This window comes from Egretta garzetta, unplaced genomic scaffold (genome assembly GCF_000687185.1).
Source record: "Egretta garzetta isolate BGI_Z169 unplaced genomic scaffold, ASM68718v1 scaffold188, whole genome shotgun sequence".
Taxonomy (NCBI): Eukaryota; Metazoa; Chordata; class Aves; order Pelecaniformes; family Ardeidae; genus Egretta; species Egretta garzetta.
In genome coordinates this window covers 3,301,220-3,326,247 of record NW_009260622.1, presented here as the reverse complement: position 1 = coordinate 3,326,247, position 25,028 = coordinate 3,301,220, and the positions used below count along the sequence as shown (strand labels likewise).

Here is a 25,028-nt window from a genome sequence, read left to right as displayed (position 1 = left end):
AGAAAATGAGATCTCTACAAATGGTTCTTATCCAATTCCTGCCTGGCTTACCTCTATCTATACGCTCCTCTAAGTCTTAGTTATTTTTATATAGTTTTGTTAATACTCCCTGAAAGTCAAGCCTGTAAAATAATACTATCTAAAGAAGCTTCCCATTCCACAAAGCCAAGCCAACTGGTTGCTCTCAGAGAAGCTTTCCACCTCCTCTGCAATCTCTATCCTAAATTCAACTCACCTGGAAAAATGATGAACTTCAACAGGCTTAATGCTTAGCCACTGGCTGTTTTAAGCTCTAGGCATGTGATTGAGGGCCTAAGAAGATTATTGAGCTTGGTGATTAAATCCTGGGCCCAGCACACCTGGGAGCCATCCCCAGTCCTATTATAGAAACCTTCAAGTAACTACTTTAATTATCCTGGTGCTAAATTAACTTAGCTCCATTTTTTAATATATAATCTGCAAAAAATCTGATAAAATCAGGTGTTGCCAAACATTACTGGATATTTAGTTTCTTCACCTCAATGCTTATCTTAGTTTTTTCTGATGGCCTAATGTAAAATATTAATTAACCAAACCATTTGGAGCTCAGGTTACCTATAATGAAGATCATAACTGTTAAATTAGAAACTTACATTAATATTGTTTTCTTTTGTAAGATCATAAATCTTTGAGTATTCCATGCAAAGTTAGAGGGTTTCAACAGCAATAACACTGGAAGGGACAGTCTAGTCAATAACAGCAGTTGAAAAAGTCTCCTAGGAGGATCATCACTTAAAATTAGAATCATAGAATCACAGAATCACTTTGGTTGGAAAAGACCTTTGAGATTATCGAGTCCAACCTTTAACCTACCCCTGCCATCCCACCACTAAACCATGTCCCTAAGCACCTCATCTATCCTTCTTTTAAATCCCTCCAGGGAGGAGGACTCTACCACCTCCCTGGGCAGCCCATTCCAGAGCCTGACAACCCTTTCGGTGAAGAAGTTTTTCCTAATGTCTAGCCTAAGCCTGCCCTGGCGCAGCTTCAAACCATTCCCCCTCGTCCTATCATCTGTTACCAGAGAGAAGAGGCCGACCCCCACCTCACTACAGCCTCCTGTCAGGTAGTTGTAGAGGGCGATCAGGTCTCCCCTCAGCCTCCTCTTCTCCAGACTAAATAACCCCAGTTCCCTCAGCCGCTCCTCGTATGACTTGTGTTCCAGACCCCTCACCAGCTTGGTTGCTCTCCTCTGGATGGGTTCCAGCAATGCAACGTCTTTCTTGTAGTGAGGGGCCCAAAACTGAACACAGTATTCGAGGTGCGGCCTCACCAGCACCGAGTACAAGGGCACGATCACTTCCCTACTCCTGCTGGTCACACTATTCCTGATACAGGCCAGGATGCCATTGGCCTTCTTGGCCACCTGGGCACACTGCTGGCCGGATTCAGCCGGATGTCAACCAGTACCCCCAGGTCTTTTTCCACCAGGTAGCTTTCCAGCCACTCTTCCCTGAACCTGTAGCGCTGCATGGGGTTGTTGTGACCAAAATGCAGGACCCAGCACTTGGCCTTGTTGAACCTCATACAGTTGGCCTCGGCCCATCGATCCGGCCTGTCCAGGTCTCTCTGCAGAGCCCTCCTCCCCTCAAGCAGATCGACACTGCTACCCAGTTTGGTGTCATCTGCAAATTTACTGAGGGCACACTCAATCCCCTCATCCAGGTCATTGATAAAGATATTCTTTCATGCAAAGAAGGAAATAGCATCCAGTTCCCTGCTTTAGGTGAGTACTCTAATTAGCAAGATACCATATGGAAGATACAAGATAATCCTATCTTTTGAAATTAAAAAGCCCAATTTACTCCTGGGTTTTGTTTATTTTTTGAAAGGAAAGGACTTTGATATTCACCTTCAGAGTTTTGGACTGCAAATCCTAAATTCAGGAAATCATTTCTCTTCAGTTAAAGTATAGCATCTAAGCACTGCATATGGATAGGCAGGGATTTAAAACTCACCATTTGCCTCAGTATTTCCTACTGACTGATGTAGCCCATACGTACTCAGTGCACTGATGTTAAGAATCCCATTTTAATACGTTTCATAGAAAAGTTAAGTGGCTGACATGGGCCTTTAGGGACAGTAGCTAAAAGCTAGATGTTATGTTGCTGCTTTCCCTTGTGAACTTCAATAACTTAAGTATTAGATTTCCCACTTTATAGATAACAGTAATAATATTTACTTCCTTTGGAGACCATTGTGAGGAAAAATGAAATAATGTGTCTGACTGAGAGCCTCAAAAGGAAGTTGCAAAAGAAATGCAAAAGTATATTTAGCATCTGCTTAAGAATCTCCATGTGGACCCGATTTGTGTGTCATCCTTTGGATAGACCTTGCATAGGGCCCCTGCAATCTCCTGCTGTGTTTTGCAACAGCGCCTGAGGGAGAGATAAGTTAGGAAAGGGCAATTAAAAAATTTCTTCACTATGCTGGGGAAGGTTCTTGGGTGTTCACTGGGCTGTGACTGAGTATCTAGCACATAAATTTTCCTTATTGCAGTGATTCCTGAATGAAACTGTCCATCTAATCACTTAAATAATGAAAAGGAACATAATAAAAAATGCATAGAGAGAGGCATTTGTTAGAAAAACTTTGCCACTAAAAGTAACAGGATAATCTTAAGGGATATATGAACTCTTCTGTTTGGAGCATTTGTACCCTGCTGGACTGTGCCTTTGTTGGAGAAACAGATGTTCAACACTTTTCCTGGTAGATCCTTTCCTTGCTAGAACTCCCACTCTGCACTTGAGCTCAAATCTGTTTATATAATTTATTGACAGTGTTTTTCTCAAGATCTTAGCAATTGGTGTCATTTTAGATGTCCAACCTTTGCTAGGTATAATATTATTTTTCAGCTTCCACAACAAACTAATTTATTCGAATGTGAAGACTTCTTGATTGCATCATAATCATGCTGGAATTTCATTTTTGCTCATACTTTACCATGCTGTGTTTAACTAAAAGGTTAATTCAGCCATTTGGTTCTTTAAAAATATATTTTATGACAAGGCAGGTATTTTACTGATACACAATACAATTTTTTTGAGTACAATACTTTTATAGGCATACTTTCCAATACTTCTATAGGATACTGCTAAATTATTCAGTTTATTATTATTCTAGCATTCACTGGCAGACAGAAATTACATATATTTTCCATTTATATATCATATCTTCTAAAAGAGTCAACAGGCTATACAGGGATCATTAAATTCAGAAAAAGAACTAGAGATATCGGAAAAGCGGCACAGTTATCACACAGAGCAATGCTACTCGACAATTTATGATAAGGGAAAAACAGCGCAGGATGGTTTAGCAATTACAGGGCTTGACTGAAGACTGGGAGACTGGACAGCAACCTTGGCTATACTATAGACCTGTTACTGATAGCAGCGAATTTGCAGTGGCCCCCTTGGCCTGCTTGTATTCCTCCCTTCCTCTCGTTTGTGGCATTGCCAGAAAGCAGCCCTTCCTCTCATGTAATGCTGCTCTGCCTAAGTAATTCCAGGAGAACTGGAGTTGGGTTCAGTCACACATTTTGCCAGGATTCACCATTAACATCCCCATCTTTTTAGACATCTATGAGATTTTTAATAACTATAACTGTTCAGAGGGTTTTAGTCAGAAAACATCAGTTACTACTAGGCTGCTAGCAGCAAGGGTCACAGCCCTTCACTTTTCTAGAAGAAACAGACACTGTTAACAGTCTGATACATAACCTCTGAAATCCAGCCATCTCTGAAGTACAGGGTGTATAGAAGAAAGATAATACGGTGTGAAGTATAGCTATTTATTAGTCAACCAAGACAACACTCAATAGTTTTAAGATAAAAAATAAGGAACAATTTTACACATAGATGCCTTAGGTTAAAAAATACATTCACGGTACCTAGTGTCTGTTGCCCAAACAATCAGGTGCTTTTCTTTCTGTGTTACTTACGCTAATTTTCTGCTTTGCACAGTGCTGAATCCAGTGAAGGAACAACTCCTGCTGATACCGCCCCCATCACCAGGAGAGACAAATGTGAGCTTGACCGACATGATTGCCAATCAGTAAGTCTATCAGCTTCTGAAATAAACAGAAAAACAGATGAGACAAAACCTTCTTGGCAGTCCAGGCTTAGACTTGTGCTGCTGCAAGTGCTGAGCTGCATGGAAGTGGAAAGTCAGAACACCAGACAGTAGATTAAATAGAAAAAAAAGACTTGTCTGCTATACACGTTTCCTCTGTTGCCATCCACAACACAATTAATAAGGGACTGAATAGTCTAAAATGAAATCTCTTATGCCCTCTTCAATTTCTGATTGATTTTACAAACTCACTATGTAAAAGCCAGAATAGCCTCAATTCACAGGCTCTCTACATTTCTGATTTTTTAAAAACCCTGTAATTGTCCCACTGCTTAAGGAGCTCAGGCCAACCGGTGTATTGCCAAATCAGTATGGATGCCAGAACAATACTTAAGCTCCAGACTTAGTCAGGTCCAAAAAGCAGTTCTTTGCATCTGTGCAGAGCCACACTGAAGTCAATGGTAGAATTGGCTGAGTGTGGTGTTTAAGCCCAAGGCAGAAGTCTGGTTTCAACAGTAAATTTTGGGTTCATGCTCCTCCTCTGGCAGGATTTCTCTTGGACTGCTCTCTTCTGTTTTCCATCAGTCAAACTCTTTTGCCTTCTGGAGAATTGTGTTCTCTGCCATATGTCTACAGAATCCAAGTTGCAATATAAGTAACAGACATATCGTTCAAAGCAGCTGTAGAAAATCACCCAGACAGTTAATATACAGAAAAATTCCCTTCCTTCCCCCCCTCAATCTGCTGTAATGTAAACACCGCAACTGAGTAAAACTGAGTAAACCAAAAAGCTGGAGTATCTATTTGTAGAGAGAAGTACAAACTCCAATAAAGAGCTCTACCTGGAGATGCTTCATGCAGAAGTTTGTCCTACATTATAAAACGTGCTCTGAAGAACAGGGAGCTCTTAATCTATCAGAGTAGATACTGGAAAGAAACATCCGCACTCAACCCCTCCCCTATGCCTGACATTATCCCACCAGCATGGCTACGATCAGTCAGACTAGAAGCTCAGAAACATCAGGATAAGACTCTTTCCGTGGCTGGGCCACTAACTTGGAGAACAACCTAACTCAGCACTCTTCCAGACTGCACATAAAGAACTGAATGGTTGAACTATACTTCCCAAGAGAGGTGAGATTTGAGAGTGGTTTGCTAATTCTGGGCTAGTCTGCAAGTACAGGGGATTACTGTAAGTGACTATGCTTTAGGTATCATTATCTACCAAAGCAGTAACAAAAGTTGTAATGGATTTCCACAAGCAGAGGTCCTGCAGTGAGACCTGACTGCTTCATTAGAAGCTGCTCAGTCAGTTCCCTGGGCTGAGGTCTAAGGCTCCCATTTCTCTGCCTTTTCTACAGGCCGTGCCAAGCTCATGAATACACCTATGAAAAACAGGCAAAAGATTTTAGAACAAGATGTGAAAATGATAAAGTTGAGCAAAACAGCTACCTGCTTTGCAAGCTACCTAGTTTGTCAAAAGAGGTGTTGGACACAGCTAGGTATTTTGTGTCTCAGTGCATCAAGTCCACGTGACTCCATAGCTTCAGTAGCATCAATAGAAATCTGTTACATGGAAAAATCTAGGTGCATCTTAATCACCCGTTAATCAAACTGTACAGCAATAATGTTCTCTTGCTTGAAAGGATGCCTCCTTAACACAATCAGAAATTTTATTTGCATCACAACACAGCTGAAGTTTCAAAATATTTTCCATTCTTTCCTCTAGTTTTCAGATGCTTATAAGCCTGTGAACAGTCACCCCATCAAAAGGATCATTAGACTGAAAAAACACGCAACTTACTGAAAAATGTGATTGCGTAACAAGCTGTTAAAGGAAGAAATAAGAGGAAGAGCCTCATGGTTATTGACCACATCCCTCACCAAGGCTAAGCCAGATTCCCAGGATCTATTCTTGAGCTCTCTAACCTGGGAAAGTTAGTTCGTGAGTAAAAGGGAGGAAGAAAGTCCAGGAGAAGATTGCCTTATTTTATAGTACTCCTAAAGGCTGCATGAGACTGAAAGCCTTTGAAACACATAGATATGAAACAAACAAAAACAGGCAGACCCTTGACAGAGAACAGACAGTGGAAAATGATGAGTAGTCTCCTGAAGTACCAATCTGTGGTACTGAACTCTAGATGTGAAGAATGAAGTTGGAAATGTACAGACCCCCAAAACTCAGTTGGTGAAAGAAAGAAATTGCTTAAATTGCCTAGACTTGATTCTGTTGCCACATGTGTTTTTATAAGTCAAATCTAATTCTGGACTTCAAGAAGATACACAATTAGTCAAAATGAGAGGTTAATTGGACCTCACTTGTGCATAGCCATAAGCATTTAAAAATTCTCATGGGTCGTTTGTTTTTTTTTTAACTGCACAGAGCTCAGTCCTCAAGGCCACTGACCGTGTCATGCTCTGCTGTAATGCGTAGCTACACTCGAAAGCAATTCACAAGCTCATCTTCACAGTTCCCTCTTGTAAGAATGAAGAGAATCTAAGTAATGTTAGGAAAGCACCATTAAAGGGGTTATCTTTCTTTGAAATAATGTCGACAAATCAAATAGTTCTTGGTACACACCTGCATATATATTTTTTGTAGCAACTTAGAAATCTTGCAGCTCATTTCACACTTCTGAGTAGAAGACCATAAGTAGGATGTCAAGACAACATTTTATTTGTAAGAAAGATTTATAAATGCAGTTGTTTAAACAGAGGGTTTTGCTAGCCAGAGTGTCTGTATAAAAGTGCTGAGCTACGTTACAACTGCCCCTGAGGAAAAGCATCTGGACACATCTCAAATGCAACTCTCTCTTTAGGCTAGAAATAAATCAGGTAAGGACCCCCGACAAAGCTGAGTTCAGGTCTGTCTTCCAACCTGTAACCTCTGCTGTGTAGGCCAATGTCTCCAAACTCATAAATACAAGGGCTATGCCCTGGGGAGCAGAGGTACTTCCTCATGTTTAACCTTCCCAAAAAGCACAGAATGTGTATACCGTAGCTAGCTAAGGGCTGGCATATGTAGAGAGCAAAAATACCAGGCCAAACCGAAGGAGTCTATTGCCAGGTGCAATAGAAACACCAAACTACTGGAAAAAACAAGAGGTCTTGAAAAAGTCTTACAAAGCTTGTTAGTCTTAAACAGACCTCCAAACTGCCAGGTACTAATCTAACCAAACATTTAATACATGCTATTTTGCAAGATTGAGACTTCAGATCTCAGAAATGTATTTTTAATATAAATCAAAAGAGTATTTTTTTTCAAAGTAAAAGAGTATGTTTGTCCCTATTTCAATGATGTGCCAATGATTTGCCATAACAGACTATGAACATTTAACCTTCAGTGTAACCAAAGTATCCAGGCATGTTAAGGCCAAACATTTGAGCTTCTGTGCAGCAGTGAGTCCACTCAAACTGCACGTTCTGCTTCGTCTCTGCTAGTATTAGGATATTCCTCAAGCCAAATGACCTTTATCCTCTGCAAACAAAAAGCTGGTGTCTGTTTGTGTTTATGGCTAAGCTTTTCCATTTCTAGTCACATATTTAATTGTTTCTGGGCACAATGGTTTCAACAATTTTATGAGGAAAATATGACTCACTGACTTCTTGCAAAATGTTTCTGCTAGTGTTTTGTACTTCAAATTAATCGCCATGTTTTTCTTTTAATATCTCCAAGAGGTTCACTTGAACTTGGTGAACTACTGCCAGAGTAAGGTATTCATGTTTCCTTAAAATTTATAGCGTTCCAGTTGTGAATGACCAGTTGGTTAAGAGACACACACTTGCTTCTAGTTGCGTGTCTTCAAAAGCTGCACCAGACTCCTGTTTCCTTCAGCTGCTTGTGGACACACACAGTGAGTCGACAGCCTAGGCAAGAAGTGGCTGTATATCTCCCTGGTATGTCAGCACCCGCTGTTCGCTGGCTTCAGCAAGCAGCACCTGCCTAACAAAATAAAGGCCAGGATGAAATCAAGTAAATTATTAGTCACGATAGAAAATAAACACAGAAAATAAACTATCAAATGTCAATCACTTCAATGGCTTAGATTCATGTTTGTGATTCTGGATATATTATGTGATCATGACAATTTGTCTTACACTGCTTGGTGCTTACTTCCTCCTTATGTTTTTAGATTATTGTTGTTACTTTTATACATAACTTTATTTTTAAATATTACATTAGCTTTACTTGGAAGGACAATAGAGCCATTCTATCATCTAGTTGTGGAAACTGACCACAGTTGATTTAATTTTGTATTATCACAACATAATCCTTTTCTCAGTATCAGATGCGCTCAACATTTTATTGGAGGTACTGTAGCCTTGACCCTAAATTACGTGGCTCATATGTGTGCCTATAGGGAGAATCCTTGCAGTAAGTGGATTTCTGCACAGCATAGTACATAGATTTTATTGTAGGGTTGACACATAGAATCTATGTCTCTTTAGAGCACAGTTTTATAAAATTCACTTGAGCTCTGTGACAGCCAAACAAATTTGCCATAACGTGTATTGGTTCTATACCATCTCTACAGAAACTCCATTTTCGCTGTACATAACCAAAATCAGTATGGATTAAGTAGATGAACATTTAGGGACTTTAGGAGCGTTCTCTCGATTTCCTCTAGAAATGAGCTGTGATTCCAACTAATTGTATGCTGTTTCAAAAAAACCTTCAGTCAAAGGTGCTGAGTTACTCATTCCACTTCTGTGAATTTATTATGAACTGCACCACAATAACTGTTTTCCTGCTTAAATTGCGTCTGTATTAGGGCTTTAGCTGATAGAAATATAAACTGCAAACACTTCATAGGTGGAAAGACAACCCTATCATAATAACAATAGAAAATTTCTAGCATAAGTCAAATTTAAGACCGATTTTGTAAACTGGGCTACATTTGTCTACCATCACATTGGTGTAATCACAATTATTTTTCTTCCTCTCATTTATTTCAAAACTCAGGGACAATGGAATTAACTAACACTTCTGGATGCTTATGACGGGTGGTATCCATTTCAAAACACTTGTGGCAGACAATGGCATTTGAGTCTTTCCTGACATTGATAAAGGAAAAAAATCAGCTTGCCCCAGTGTATTACAATACTGTCAAACTTTTTGAACAAAATCTTAGGGCTGATCTGGGCCTGAACCACTGAAGCTTTTTGTGATTTCAATGTACCCTGGAACAGGCTGGAAATTTCTAGACCTTGGCATCCACTTTGCAGCGTTGGACATCTAAAGAATCCAGACCATTAAAATGAATGAATGAAACTTCTGAGATGTGATAGCATCATGACTCAGCCCGAATTACTCTAAAGGTAGATGTAATGAAGGCTGACTGAACAAAGAATGAAGTGACCATCTTGTGTACAGCACAGTCTTGAATCAACTGGGAAAATACACACTGTATTTAATCTTTGCTCTTGAGCATTCTTTAGAAAACCCATTGACCTCAGTAGCAAGGTCTAATTTGCTAGATAAGCATTCCAAATTTATGATTAAAACCCCTTAACTTTAAAGCATTTTTGTTCAATTGTTAGACAAACATTCTATTTATACTGTTACTGGCAGAACTAAGAAAAAAATCTCTGGTTATTTTTCTAGAGATGAAAAGTCCTTTGAATTAGGGAGACCGAAAGTGCCCTTGATGCTACATCTCAATATAGCTATTTTAACACAGCATTACACACAAATAGGGATCCTTTCTTCAGATAAATCCTTCCTGTGAGAAGGATTCACAGTACAAGGATTCACAGCAGAGTCTGAAAAGGTTATATGTAATTCACTGTAACACAGGAATTCTGACTTGTGGATATCATCTAGCTAGAACTGGTGTCTCACACCAACACGTATAACCTGTAACTAGTCCACTACACAGACAGGGCAAGAGCCACTGCAATTACAGACATAGAAAGTGTATGTTTAGTATTTTGTTTATCATATTTATATGGTAAAACAGATTTGCAAAAATCACAGAATCAGTTGGTTGCAAAAGACCTTTTAAGATCATCGAGTCCAACTGTAAAAATGAAGGTAATGGAGAGAAATAGCTGCTTGTGATGAGCTTGTGAAAATTTTCCCCTTAGTACTTTTATCATCCACCTATGAAGCACTAAGAGGTAAATTTTGCTTCTCCCTTGCACTTTTCCTGCTCTCCTATCTCACTCCTGCTCATTCCTTTCTACCACCACCCCCCCTGGTTCCTATAATGGGAACAAAACAATGGAGACAGATGAACTTGTTCTGCCTTCTCTTCTGAAAAATGCAATCCATGCGGGAAACCATCTTTTACTGAAGAGGTATGTTTAGCTACAGTGCTGTAAAGTCCACTGGATACAGCTGTACAGAGCCATGAACAACCATTCTTCCACTCATACTCACCAGACGTTTCTGCTCTTTTAAGACTGAGCAATGTGAGCAATTAGAGAGCAATTTTGCTGCAAGTGGAAGATTTTGCTTCTCTACAAACCTGCACATGTGTTCCACAGAACTTCTTGGCCTAAACCTGTTCAACTCAGATTATTTGACAGGCTCTTTACTTTGCACCAGATTTATATCTGTCGGGTTGTATTTTCAAAATCTCAAATTATTTAGGAATATAATCCCATTCTCAAAAGTAATTTAGGCTCTTAAGTTAATTCCACTGATTTTTAGTAAGAATTACATTCATAGCTCACATTATTTAGAAAGATGGGGCTTCGGTGTATAACTCATTTGGGTACTTTTGAAGATTTTTATCTAGGCAGATTCAACTCTTAAATATATATTTAAATACTACATATCTGACATACTTTCCTCGTAGCCATATTCAAGCCATAAAAAGGAAATCAGATAAGCGGCTTTGATCCAAGTTATTGCTTTAGTCATTAAGGCCCTTCTACAGCTTTATGCCAGCTTCTGGAAATGAAGTTCTGGCGTCTAGGTTTCCTATGCAGCAGTAAATTTAAATATCACAAGCAGTCCCCTCAGACAGCTTCTCCTGTGCTGGAGGTAGTGTCTCTGATGTAACCATTTCTAGTACTCAACTTTCAAGTCCAAGATGATCTGTTTTTCAAGGCTGCGATTCATAATGTTACTGTATTTCTAATTAGTTTTCATCTAAGCATACAGATCCAAGTTCTATTCTCAGTGACACTGCTGCACATCCAGAGGAAATTAATCAGTCATTTATTCCAGATTTCCAGTAGAATCCCAGCAGCAAATGTTGGCCCGTACTTACTTAATGACCTGGAAACTATTTTTCAAGACATAATTCTGTGGTCAATTTTGTACCTCCCTCTAGTGGCAGGAGATATCAAACAAATGAAGCACAAAGGAGACCTTGTCACACGCTGATGTATTGTGCCTATTTCTTTTATGGAAATCTGTTACTTGGAATCAAGGTTGGCTGTAAATCCCCCTGTAACTTTTTGGTAATGTAATAAAAAAAGAATCAGTGATTGCATATAACCAAAATCCCCGTTTACTTCCTTTGCCAGCATGTGGCATATTCCTATAGCCACACGTAGTTTCTCCATGCTTGCCCAGATCATAGCTCTTCTAGTTGCCGTGACTACTTTTGCCCTGAGTTTTGCTTTCCTCTTCAGGGGAAGGCACAGAACAATTCACCCATTATCAGCTGATTTATGAGCACAGGGCTTGCTGCTAGCTCCTCTGGTTCCAATTTCAAACTTGATGACAAACTTGCAAGCCTGAATCAGAGATTTAGGAATGTGGCAGGCTCCACACGCTAGCCTGACTTGCAGCTTTTTCAGCTTTGGCAGAATTTGAATCTGCAGTTAGCTACATTATAATGAATACTTAAAAACAAATTCCTAACAAGAGAAGAAGCAGATGGCGCTGAGGGAGAGCAATTTACAAGTGATGAACAGGCTCTTCCATTTCTGACAAAGGAAAATTTGCCTAGCAGCAAGGCACTGAATCCTACCAATTCTGTCCTTGAGAGGTTCCTTCTTCTTAATTATGAACCCCAAGGAACATTCTTCTGTAATAGATATCTCATTCTCCTTGTTTTCCCCAATCTATGCTTGAATGTATATTACAGATAGACTTATCAGGTGTGATCATGTCTCCATCCATTGGCTAATGCAGGAGCCTCCTAAAAGCCTGTTTCCAGGTCAATTATGAAATAAGGAACGTCCTTTATCTCAGCCTTAGGGTTGTGGAAAGTCCCAAGTCTAAGCTTCAACAGAAACCACCATAATGGGCAGATGTATGTTTTGATTATTACACTGAGAAGGCTATATTAACCAAAACAGATGACAAGCTTCCAGTAATAGTGAAATCTGATGTTCAACAGTATGTGGGATGTGTTTTGATATCTTCAAAAACTGAAGTCTGTGATTCACAATATACCAGTATGTGTCCTGGGGCATGCTTCTGAAGTGGGAGAAACTGTCATTTAGTTGTCTGATCAAGAAAATTGTCCTTTATTAAGAATTAAACCATTAAGTCAACTTCCTCTGGCAACCATGTTTTACTCCCATAAATGTTACCAGGACAATCTTGTGCCACAGAAATAATGAAGGTGCTAAGTTAGGATCAGTATCCCAAAGAACACTAGAAAAAGTACACAAAATATCATATAAGAGGGAAATAGGAGAGAGAAAAAGTTTAGGTTTTAAAGCAAAGCATTTTCTTTAACAATGATTAGACATAGACTTAGTTTTTTCAAAGTCAGTATTTCCACTACTGATTAGTAAATCTCAGTACCTATCTTAAAATAATGAAAAAGGCCGTATTTTTTAGAAAGACATAGCAAAATCAAGACAATTTAGAATGTGGCTCATTGGCCAGCTAACAGCCAAAGCATCAAAAAATTATTTGGTGTGTTTGAACATTTTATCTAGGCTGAATTTACCCATTATCTTCTAACACAGGCTTGAACTCATTATATTTTCTAACAAATTAGGGTAGGTGTCATAGCAATCCTAACACTGTGTTGTGTACTAATGTTCCCTTTCTGTAGACACTCCACAAGCATGTAAACTTTACTTGTGGAAAAAACCAAGATCCTTTGAATATATGTTGATATATCTGTACTTTCCCCTTCATTTCTTACCAATTCCTAATACATATGCTCTGACATTCATGGCCCACATTTTTTACACTGTTATTCTCTGCTTTTATTTGGTTTGGGTTTGTTTTTAATGAGGTGAACTTTGCACAGCCCAACTCTAGCTCCTATAAAATTTGTGTCTTAAATGGCCAGATTTAGAGATTTTTGTATGGAAAAAAAAAAAGGCCTACATACTAACCACACAGCTGTACTTGGAAACAGATGTTTTACCCGCTTTAAACTGAACTAATGAGGACGGGAATATGGTACAGATAGGTCAGGAAAACTTCTGTCTAGATTTTGAATTTGGAATTATGGAAGGAGTACAGAAAAGACTGCTGCTTCCGCATAAGGGGAGGGGACAGGATGGTATTTCCACTGATGATGAAAATTTGCACTGCTACACTAACTTCAAGGCACTTCCACTTTGCAGCCCTGCTCATCCCAATGTCAGTTCTATCCACTTAACTCACAAAGCTATCCCATAGAGAACAGGCCAGATCCCCAGTTTATATGAACAGCCATAACTCTATTCAAATCAATTTACAGAAGTCCAGGTTTTGGCTCTGTGTCTCCTTTGCATTTAGCAGGTATGAAAGACTCTAAATCACTTCTTTCAAGACTTCTGTAAAACATAAAGTAGACCGATTATTTAGGATCAGATGCTGTGAAAACGGTAACTTCTGGTAGAAATCTGACTAAACATGAAAATTTTTTAAACTAACTTTGCCCATCAGTGTGTTCTTTAAATATAAAGTGTCTTCTGCTGCTAGTTCAGAAATAGATAAGGTTTTTAGGACCATCACTTCTCTGCCCAATCTTGCTCCCCTCAAAGTCACTGGGAGCATTGCCATAACTGCAGAGAGAGAACGAACGAGAACTTTGTAGTCATGATTTGGCACTCACACTGGAAAAATGCATTCGTGATGGCTTTCTACAGAGAAGATGCATCAGGTTGTCCCTCTGGTTCCTAGCTCGAGCTTCTTCAGAAAATTATTCTTGATTTGTCTTTATACGCTCTTCATCGGTACGTTCCCTTGCAGTATAGAGTGTGTCCCTTGCACTAAGCCACAGCAGCAAAAAAGAATCTTCTGCTGTATAAGGCTTTGAGAGACACAGTTCATTACATGCAGAGGAAACTGGGTTTAGTGAGGCCCTAGTTCCCCTGGGGACTACCATAATATAAATTATTAATAATAAAAATAAACATTGGCTAGCTTGAACTTCTCTTCATTCCCTGAGAGCTTATTTTTGTGACGGAATTAGCTAAATAAAGCCCACTTGAAAGAATGCTCAACTGCAAACTATCCAAACAAAACAAAATGGAACTAATTGGTTCTTAAATATTAAACAGTCAAAAGGACATGGCTTTGGAAACAGCTGAAAGACTAATGTATATTAGGATACTTATGGTGAAGCGAGCAGTTAAGCAAAATGCAGTCTTAAACCGGGCTACACTTGCTTTTAAACCAGATATTCAAGTTTTGTCAGTCTGGTTCTGCCTAGAAGACAGCTTTGGATTATTTCAAGCCTAAACAGAATTACAGCAATACTCTTTTGAAAATTGTAAGATCAGAAGAGTCAAACTTGTGTACTGACATCTGGACATAGTTTGCCCAGGAAAGACTACAAAATCTACAATGATCATTACTCCATGGAGTGCCCCTTAAACCTATTTCAGCCTTAAAAAAGATAGCTTAGCAAAGACTACTGTTTCAAGTGTTTTTGCTAAAGCAGTTATCTTCCTGGAAGTTGGGTAGGGAGAGCTCACATAAACAGTTTTGACAAAGCATCTCTAAAGGAGAGCGGTGATGCCTTCCATCAGAATAACTGATTGCAGATCTGCCTTGGCCTTTATAAACTTCCTTTCTTCAGCCCTGTGTTTTTGTTACTGCTGTTTAATTCAAATATTTTGCAGTCAGCAAATGCAAAGAATCTGTTTGGGCATGTAAAACCTCCCTTTCGATATTCATTAAAGGTTAATACAGTTGCCACACTTATTTCTTAAATCAGAAGTATTTCTAGGAAGACTAGAAAATGATCTAATGTGACTGAAATTTGTAAACAAGAAAAAAAATTCTACATTAGAAAGGAGCAAGAAGTAGATAAGTTATAACCAAAATCATACAGTAAAAATAATTTAAAAAATTAATTAGTGGTAGAAGAATTTTTCTTTGGAGTCCCACTGTGTGGACCACCATATGAAATCAGACTAGTGGTAAGCCATTGAAAGTGCACCGCCTCATCAGCCCCATGTTTACTTTCTCACTTATCAATAACTGACATTTACAAGACTTCTGCCAGAGATAATAAATTCCTGGAAATGTCAGGCTCTTCTACCTCACCCAGCCCAAGCACAAGAGAGCTACTCACTGGAAAAAAAGAAGGCAGACATAACTGGAAGTGCTAAGCAGAAGTTGCTCAGTAGCAGGATCAGTTGACATCAAACCACTTCAACATTTAGGGGTAAAGCTAATCTAATGTTAAGGTCCCTTGAAATGTTATGAATATCATCAACAAACACAGCAAGAGTCACTCTTGAAAATGCATTTCAGTTTTGTCCACAAAAAAAAAATCAATCATCTCTCTGTCTCAAACTTGTTCAAAGACTGCAAACCCAATTGTTTGTTCCCTGAGGACTCAAAGCTTTTACTGCAGCTAGCAGCCACATCTGCTTAGTGTTTCATATTTTTCAGCATCACAGGGAGTTTTTCTTAGACCTTGGACTGGTTTACTCAGCATCTATGTGTAAGTACAACAACAAAACTCCAACAGAAGAGATAACTGAGGTCTTCTGTCAGTTTGTTTTTACCTCTCTCCCCAAAAGACACATGCAATCCTGGCAAAAGGAGTATTCTATATGAGTATTTTGCCAGCATAGCAAAATACTCTTAGTGCTCACAGCTATGCCAGGAACTTTGTAACACAGATCTATACAGTTACACAAGAAAGCTTGTTTTTTTTAATACCTCTAGAATAGCTTTGAAAGGTATTAGTAGTCTGCAGATAATGTAAAAAAATCCTTTGATGTGAACACCTTCTGTGTATCTATAACCAGCACCTGACTGCTATCAGAATATTGGTATTAATTACTACAAAAGTTCTCCTAGATGAATGGAGCAACTTGGCAAGCCTGTGCTTTCTATCAGCACAGTTAAAACTATCCCTCAGACTTAAAACAATTAGTACTAACAAATGCACAAGTTTACTGTGCATTATAACTGCTTCTATACTTGCATCTTTTGCTAATTCAGCCATGTTGGTAAAAGAAACCATTTTTCACAGTCCTTACCCAATTTAGCTGAGGGCAGGAATCTGTAATATAGACAGGGATTTAAATGCTGTAGAGAGGGGCTTATTACTTGTGTGTCTTTAGATAATAAAAGGACTTTGCTAGTACAGATGTACTGCTATAAAGCACCAGGGAAAAGAATAAATTGTATTAGCATACAACACCGCCATAACAATATAGCTGCAGAAGCTTTTAATACCATATGGCTATATCATTAAAAAAAAAAAAACCCTCAACCGAGACAAAATTATAGCAGTACTACATTTAAGCACAGAACCAAGTTTAGGATGACTACCTGGCAAGTACAGAACAACTACAATTCTCAGTTTATAAAAAATCTGTGGGTAAAAGTCCTTCATGCCTCATAAAACAAGACTTATTTTTGTGATGTAAATTGACTTAGTCTATGTTACCCAGACTCTGTTACTCACCTATGAGCCAATTATAATTGAGACCACTCTTGCAGAATAGGATCGTGTCACTTCACAAAACTGGGCCCCCTGTAAGAAAGTTCTCTTAGTTCCCTTTCAAGGTGGAAGGAGTGAATTGTGAGGCTAACACACATACTGACTCAAGAGTGTGAAGAGCTCTTACCCAAGACCAATGAGCAAAAGACTCAAGGTATCAATCAGATCACCGTACATACCGATCCTTAGTTCATCAGCTCCTATTGTCCTAACAGAATGAGAACAAACAACGGTCACCTTCAGAATGTGATATGTGGGGAAATGACAGTCAGGTTTGCATCGAGTTATAGTTATTAGAGCTGCAGAGAGATCTAACACAGAAATGAATGGCCAAATGCTTAGGCCATATTCATATAGCTGTTGCTTGAATGATAATTTAAGGAGATGGTGATGGATGAGATCACCAGCAAAGAACTTTAAATTTCAGGACAACACACAGGCAAAACAGCTAAATATCACAGTACAGTGATGACTCCAGTGATATCAAAGGTACTGTGTGTGCACTGATCTGCTTTTTTGGCATCAGACAGGCACAATTTGTGAACGACATAATCATCACACGTCTTGCCAGATGAGTCTGAGATGATGGCAGCAGTGTCCAGAACGCTGAAAGGTACTATAAGCACAGCAGTGATACGCCTTCCCATCAATGAGGAGCCATGCCTGGCTGGAGAGGCGATAGATAGAACAGTATGTCCCTGTGATGTTCTGTCTCCTGGCAGTTTTCCCACACTTGCAATATGACCCTCCAACCATCAGTGCATGGATCGTTGATCTTATGAACTCACATTTGTGATCATCTACAAAATTGTCATTGAGAATGTACAGCCCAGAGAATTTACTGGCAGAAAAGCACTCTTGGGTGATCTTCAAAATTCAGAAATGGCCACTCAGATACAAAATATACATGTTGACGAGTGATTCCAACAATATACTAATTCCGATCTAGAATTAAATCCAGATCCTGACACAGTTAACAGCAGCAATGGCACACAGTGCATTCAGTGTTATAATAGGAAAATGTTTTGCTCCTTATGACTTGGCTTGCTCAAGAGAGGTATTTTACAATGAGCTACAGTTTTACTGTAAAGATAATCTGACAATTGCAAGTCAAAGTATACTTGCTTATTTCTTTAAATGAAACTAAAAGCAGTCAAATTCATACACATACAGGGGAAAGATTCATCATATATTACCACATCTCTGGAGAAAACAAGCTAGGCTGGGCCGACACAGAAATTATGTCTGGACTGGAGATCTTACCAGAAGATGCAGTATATCTTCTCATGCAAAGCCTTCTCTTGCAGAGCACATACTCCTTAGACTTGTGGTTTTGTTTTTGGGGAACCCAAGCGCAAGCAATTTTAAGACTACTTACTTGTTTTGCACTTCTGATGTTTGTTTGCAGGCAGCTGGGATGCCTGCACGTATTTTCTAAGGTTATTTAAATTCTTCTTTATTTGTTAACAAATTGTGTTGGTTGCACAACACATTGGCATGTGAACACTTCAGAAACAGGGAGGGGCACAACCCAGCCTCAGTGGAATTAGGAACAAGATCCAGTGACTTCAGCAGAGTTACACAAAGGATAGCTCTATTGTTTCAGTGGGAGTTGTGGTTAATTAAAGTAGTATTTCCCATCAGCTTTCTACATGCTGGACTCTCTTCAAAGGTGGCATTACCTTCAAGATCACTGTGTGGGCTTCTGTTTCAGACAATAACTAACAGAAGCCTAGTGACAGATTTTCATAAAGTCTGGGCATACACTATTGTACTAAAAGCATGGAAAAAGGCACACAGTCATGTGCAGTTATATATATCTATACAACAAACATACAGTGATGCTGAAGCTGTTATGTTACTGACAGAATTAAACCGATGCAGTTTGAGACAATGTCCATCCATTTTAACTGCACTTTTATTTTATCTTCCATTGTAAAACACAGGTAACTAACTTGCTACAAATCAGGTATCTTCAAAACTTTAGCAAAGCCTGTGAACTTTCTGTATACACCAAGTATTAACCACATTTTCATACACAGTTACCCAATACGTACACTCTCTTGTAATAATTGCTCAAACAGCTACACATGCATTTGGAATACCTCTCTGTCAAATCTTTTTGAAAACCCTGGGCCTACTACTTTAACTTTACAGATCTCATCAAACAAAATCCTCCCTTATAATCTGGAGAAACCTTCTGAACTCTTTTTGTAGAATTTAAGTTACATTATGTAAAAATTGCAGAAATTCAGCACATAGATGAACTGAAGGTTATTTGCATTGTATTTTGTCTGCACTAGTAGAAACATAAACCTATTCATGCTAACACTAAGACAGTAAACACTAAGATTTTAAAGCACACTGAGGTCTTTGAACTGCCTCCCTGCTTGTTTATCTGTTAAGTCCCATTATTGGAGAATGACTCTTCTCTCAAGTCTGTGGCAATTTAAATAAAAAAAACAGAGGTTATGTAAGTGCAGAGAATTATGGAAAAAATGTAAGCGGAAAGTACATATTTTTAAAATGAACTTGAATAACTCAAATGCAGCTGAACTGACATTATTCAGACTTTCCAGTCTTATTCAACACTGGACTGAAACCAAGCACAAGAAATTTCAGGCCCATAGGACATTTTTAAGAAAATTGTAAGTACCTATATTTCTAGTTTACAATGTCTGTCTGGGAAAGCTCTACCACCTAAAGAAAGAATAAACTATCTTCTCATGGGATCAAACAAAAGGGATGTGAACTAATTAAGAGGATGCCTGTATCAGCTTGAAAACATAAGGACTGATTCAGCCCTGAAGAGCACCCAAACCAGAAACCTGGATTGAAATATTTGTGGTCTTCTAGCGAAATATGGATGCAGATTCAGATCCAAATTTTACACTGAAAGGTCATTTCTAACCTGTGCAGACCCAAGCTCTAGGCCCAGCTCTGCATTCCTTCCACACCCAGAACTGGAGTTCTGCCTGAATAAGGAATGCAAAAGAGAAATGAATTTCTTATCTTTACGGCAGATCTTGTTTGGTGATGTACATGCCTGTGAACCTGCCAAAACTCAAATCTGTGACATGGTATACAGTCTAATTCCAAAACTGACAGATTTCAAAAGATTACTCTTGTAGGACACTTAAAATAAGGTTGAACTATTTTCATAAGTATAAGTAACTGTTTCTAACTCCAGTATACTTGGATATATTCTAATTCTTCAGTTAAAATTTTCCTCAATGGAAAAGCGAAGAACCCAGATTTGTATAAAAGATGAGTAACAAAGGGAATAAATTATATATTTCCAAACTGAGAGACATTTAAAAGTATGGCTAGATGAAAAAAAATATTTAAAAAAATAAATTTCATGGAGGGAAAACAAAAAACAAAACAAACAAACAAACGATAGAATAAGACTTCTTGGCAACATTGTATGCCCATTATCCTCCAAAATCACAGGGTAGCATTATGCATACAGATGCATATGGTTAAATTTTTCCATCACTCTGAAAAGACACAAACTTCACCCTGGCTTTTGATAAGATAAATGCAATTATGCTTCCTTCAGCTAGTCAGCCAGCAGTATTTCAAAATTTACTGGGAGAAGGAACATCCAAATGCATGAATGACAAAGAACTGCGTAAACAGGTCTCTTTAAGTGTGGATCTCGGCCTTTTTTAAATTTTCCCAGATTCTTCAGTCAAGTTTATATAAGAAATGCCCACCAATGTTAGCTACAGATGCTGTATTTTATGGCATGTCTATGATAAAATTGAAATCTTAGTGCAGACACAATCCCATCAGCATTTTTGTTAGTTTAAATTAACTTGGTCAAAAATCAGCACAAATTCTATATGAAAAATTTCTTTTTTGCAAATAGTAGATGTATCCACATCTGGAGAGTTTCCGACACAATTATTACATGTGCCAACCTGTTCTGCTGTAGCTATGGCCTTCCTGGATGTTTTTCTCATTATTCTACCCCAAAGAGTATGCAAAACTGTAGGATAAAGATGCCCATCTGTGGTCAAAAAAGTGAAAAGGTAATTCATGTTACATTTTGTTCAGACAAATATTTTCATAGTAGTTGAGAAAAGAATATGTTGAATAGACTATCCTGTGGCAACTACTCTGAGAAAAAAGAAATACTAACTAAACTTAAGGGCTTTGGCTGCTTTAAGGCTTCCTAGGCAAGATTAAATAAAAATATTTCCTATAATACATTCCTTCTTTTCATCAGCATGTCAATTGTAGTAAATAAGAATGTGCTATTAATTCTCAGCATCAAAATCTGGGATAATTTTATACAGTCAAATGTCTCCCTACTTTCACAGAAACAACTATTACTGGAAATATTTTCCAAAGCGTGTTGCAAGTGGAGCTAAGTAAATCAGCTAGCACACTGCACACTTTTCAAGGAAAAAGTTTCTAAAAATGAGTCAGGATTTAATAAAAAATGTCTCTGAGGTACGTAACTCATGCCCATAATAGGATATTTTTCAATTTTCAACCCTGTACAGAGAATTTTAAAATGCTAACAGATGTATGAAACAAAAAAAAGCAAAATTCGCCCTTATTCTCTCCTGCAAGCACATATAACACACATAGAAACCGACGAGAGGCTCTAAAACATGAATACTGCTTTTACATTTTCCACTAGAAAGACGATTTGCTTGCAATTCCTTCTCCCTTTAAATTGTTTCTGTGGCAACACATCTGGTGCTATAATTCTGGGCCAGAACATTAACTATCCTGAAAGAAGAAAGTTATGTTGTTGTTCTGGTCTGCAAGAACGTGAAGCAGAGAGAGATCTGCAAATACACGTAATCAGATAACCCTTTTCGCCTTCATAGGTGCACAGAATATTAGCTGCCAATACTTATGCATAGCTTAAAATAACAAGTTTAAAAGTGTTTCTACAGCAGTTAGAGAAAACTCTTGTGGTGAGCAGATATTCTATGAGCCAGCTTTTTTTAAAAAAAATGACGAGTGCTTTGTTACCGCTGTTCCTACCATATGAAATAAGTGAAGAAAGCATTCAGCTAAGAGGAATAAGGTTCATTCCCTAATCATAAATATAACTCTTCCTACATAATGCAGAAAGACTGATACTGATTTTTTATCATCTCCCCGGTTCTATGTAAACATTACTGCATTATCACCATTTTACAGATGAGAGATGTCAGGAGCACATAAGGCCAAAATGTCTGAAGTGTCTGTTAAATTCAGATGCCCCTACTACTAGTTACCCATACTGCAACACACAGCCCATAGCTCTCTGAGCTGTTGAGAACCAATAGATTTTACCAGCCTTACTTGAAATTATAGGAACCTATTGACACTTAGTGTAAGTCTTGGACATCCCCGCTTGAGCACGCCAGCATTCTCAGAATTTGTAGTCTGCACAATTTAGTTGTAGAGAACGGCAAGAAAAACAAGAATAAAAGCTTACCACCCCAATTCAGTTTGCTAAGTCAACAAGTGAACAGTTTTTTTAATCACTAATAATCCTGACAAGTCAGTCTGAAATCTTAAAGTCATACTATACAACTATCATCCAAAGCAAGTTATTACAGGTATTTTACAGTGCAACTGAGATTGGCACCTTAAGATATAAACTCTACCATGGATCTTAATTCATAATACAAGGGCCAGAGCAATTTGCAAGGGCTACTGCATTCACTTAACTCAGCCTGGAGTAGCAAGAGTTAAAGAAATAATGAAAGTGGATTTTTGCTACTCCATCAAGCAGATCAGGGATGAATTCATGGAAAGAATATATCTGATGAATAACAAAATATCACTGACAGTTACTTTTCCAATAATAATTGCATTTTAAGTTCCCCATGAAACAAATTTTATTATTTAATTTGAAACAGCTAAATTCAAATCTAGATCAGTTACATATAAATCAGTTTGCTAACTACACTTACAGTATTTTCTGTATTAGTGACAAAGAAGACAAGATCGTCTTGGCGTTCTGATCCTCTAAATTACTAATGATTAAATGCACTGATTGGCCAAAACCCAAGTATTTTCCCTAAAAAGTTGAATTGAATAAAAATTATGGTTTTCAGGCATTCTGTCTTTGAAGACATACTCATTTAAAGCAATCTGTGCTCAGGGAGAATAAACTGGCAGCAGAAATGGAAAAGTTTTAAAAAGTGGATAAAACCTGGTATTTCATAAATATGTATGTCTCTCTTGTACTATTGGAGGTGCCATCTTACGAGCAGAATTCAACTCAGGCCCCTGAGCACCTCTTGTCATTAAAGGCCGGCTGATGTCCTTTGCAAGACTTGCTGTCTGTAGTTTTGGATTGTCACCAGCCAATCATCTTCCAAAACTCAGTTCTGGCCAATAACAGTCTGGATAATTCAAGTCTGTCTGTTCCCTTTTTCTCAGCCTTTTGGCTAAGTCGAGTGTGTATATTTAACTAATATTAAACCTACTATTTTACATAAAATACCTCCTTCACTTCCAATCTAGCCTTTTTATTTATTCCGTCCAAGTGGCATAATTAACAAACCTTCTGAGATGGTTCTCAGTCCCTTGCTTTATCTTGTATAACTTTCAATACACAGAACCTCTGCTTTGTCCTGGTGCACTACAACTCCACATTATCGCTCCTCAATCCCCTGAAAAAAAAACCACATTAAAATCATAATTTTCCTCTCCCAGTAAACCGAGTCTGGTTTCCCTTTTTAGCCGTAACGGATCTATCCCACTTCTCAGGTTCTTTAGGAGGGTATTGCAAAGGAATGCTTGTAAAGGAATTAGCTGTGGAAGGGAATAAAGTGATACTGGTGGATCTGCTATTACAGGGTCCCGACTCCCTGCCCGGATTGCTCCTAAGGAACCCAGGGCTAGAGTGAACACTGTAGAACAACTGTACGGCTGCTCTTTGTCTTGACAGAAGGAAATCATCTCATCTTTATACTACCCCTTAGGGAATACCATTACATAACTCACTGTTTGGCCTATATTTCCCTGTTCTTGGCTCCATGCTGTTAACAGAAATACCACTGCTTCACTGCCGTTACTGACTCGAGAATCAAGCACTAGACAGGGATGCAGGACCTGTCATCTCAGAGAAGCCCTTTAATTCCTCTAAACAGTAGCCAGGCTCTAATAGGAGGAAAATTTTACCAAGCTAGTTGTTACTACTACCGTAGCGCATGTGTTATATCTCACACTCATTTCTCTCTAGACCCAGGACATACAGTGGGCTTGGCCTGCCATTCACTAACAGGTCCATCCCATTTTGGCAGGTTTTGTGCAGCTTTTCCTGCACTACTACATGTGGTGCTTATGTCATCCACCCTGCAGAATTCAGAGCAGCAGCATATAAGTGATCAACTGCACAAGAAATGAATACAACAGAGAAGTTTCTAATATGCGTGTTCCTTTAGACACCACATGTTTCTCAGATATATCTCCCCATTCAACATTAAATGTTCCCTCAGGCACACTTTGCGTTGTTTACTACCCCTACAAATGACCTTCCCCTGCTTTTTTTTTCTTTAATTAAGGTCTTTCAAAAAAGAGTATGTAATGCCCCTCATTAATAGGTGTAGCTCCCACTTTACAGCTGTGAAAACACAGGTAGAGGCAGATTAAGTCTTGATCCCAACAAAGGAAATGACTGAATCAGGAGTTTTGAGTACCGGTGCTGTACTCTGACTCTGGTTCAATACTCAAGAAATGGCTCAAGAAATATGTAAACTTATTTTTCAAATTCCTTCAAGTTTCTTTGGTTGATGAACAACTCGATTTCCATATGGCCCAACTTATTTAAAACACTTTTTAAAAGGGGAAATTAAACTCTGTCTGAAGCAAAATGCAACTGGGCTGTGACCCAAAACCTCAATTCGTATTTATGAGCAAATAAAATGTAATCTCTGCACAAACAAAAAGAGTTAACTAAAATATAACCAGCCTATACCATGACACCTCCAAAACACGAACCCTACAGGATGGCATAAACATGGTCCTGCTCCTCTGACTCTTCCACCTGCTCCACCCAGGCTCTCACCTCCCAGGGGGTCCTGGGTGTTCGCGCCGTCAATGTGCTCACCCCGGATGAAAAGCTACGGCACCCCTTTG

At 38.6% G+C, this 25,028-nt stretch overlaps 1 protein-coding gene across 5 annotated transcripts in view; it reads right to left on the bottom strand.

Annotated features, from left to right (window-relative positions):
• RIPOR3 (RIPOR family member 3) overlaps positions 1–24,913 on the bottom strand; it is a 57,176-nt gene extending 32,263 nt beyond the window's left edge. Inside the window, exons 1-4 of one of the 5 annotated variants that reach the window (XM_035900855.1) lie at positions 17,056–23,417; positions 16,893–16,961; positions 7,893–8,053; positions 3,980–4,108 (exon numbers count right to left, since the gene is read on the bottom strand). In XM_035900855.1, the coding sequence (XP_035756748.1) occupies positions 3,980–4,080 (101 nt within the window). In that variant the 5' untranslated portion in view covers positions 4,081–4,108; positions 7,893–8,053; positions 16,893–16,961; positions 17,056–23,417. Of the gene's footprint in view, positions 1–3,979; positions 4,109–7,892; positions 8,054–16,892; positions 23,418–23,451 lie in introns of those variants that run through there. The other 4 variants (XM_035900852.1, XM_035900854.1, XM_035900856.1 and 1 more) reach the window with 4 other exon arrangements.
• Positions 24,914–25,028: the final 115 nt, after the last annotated feature.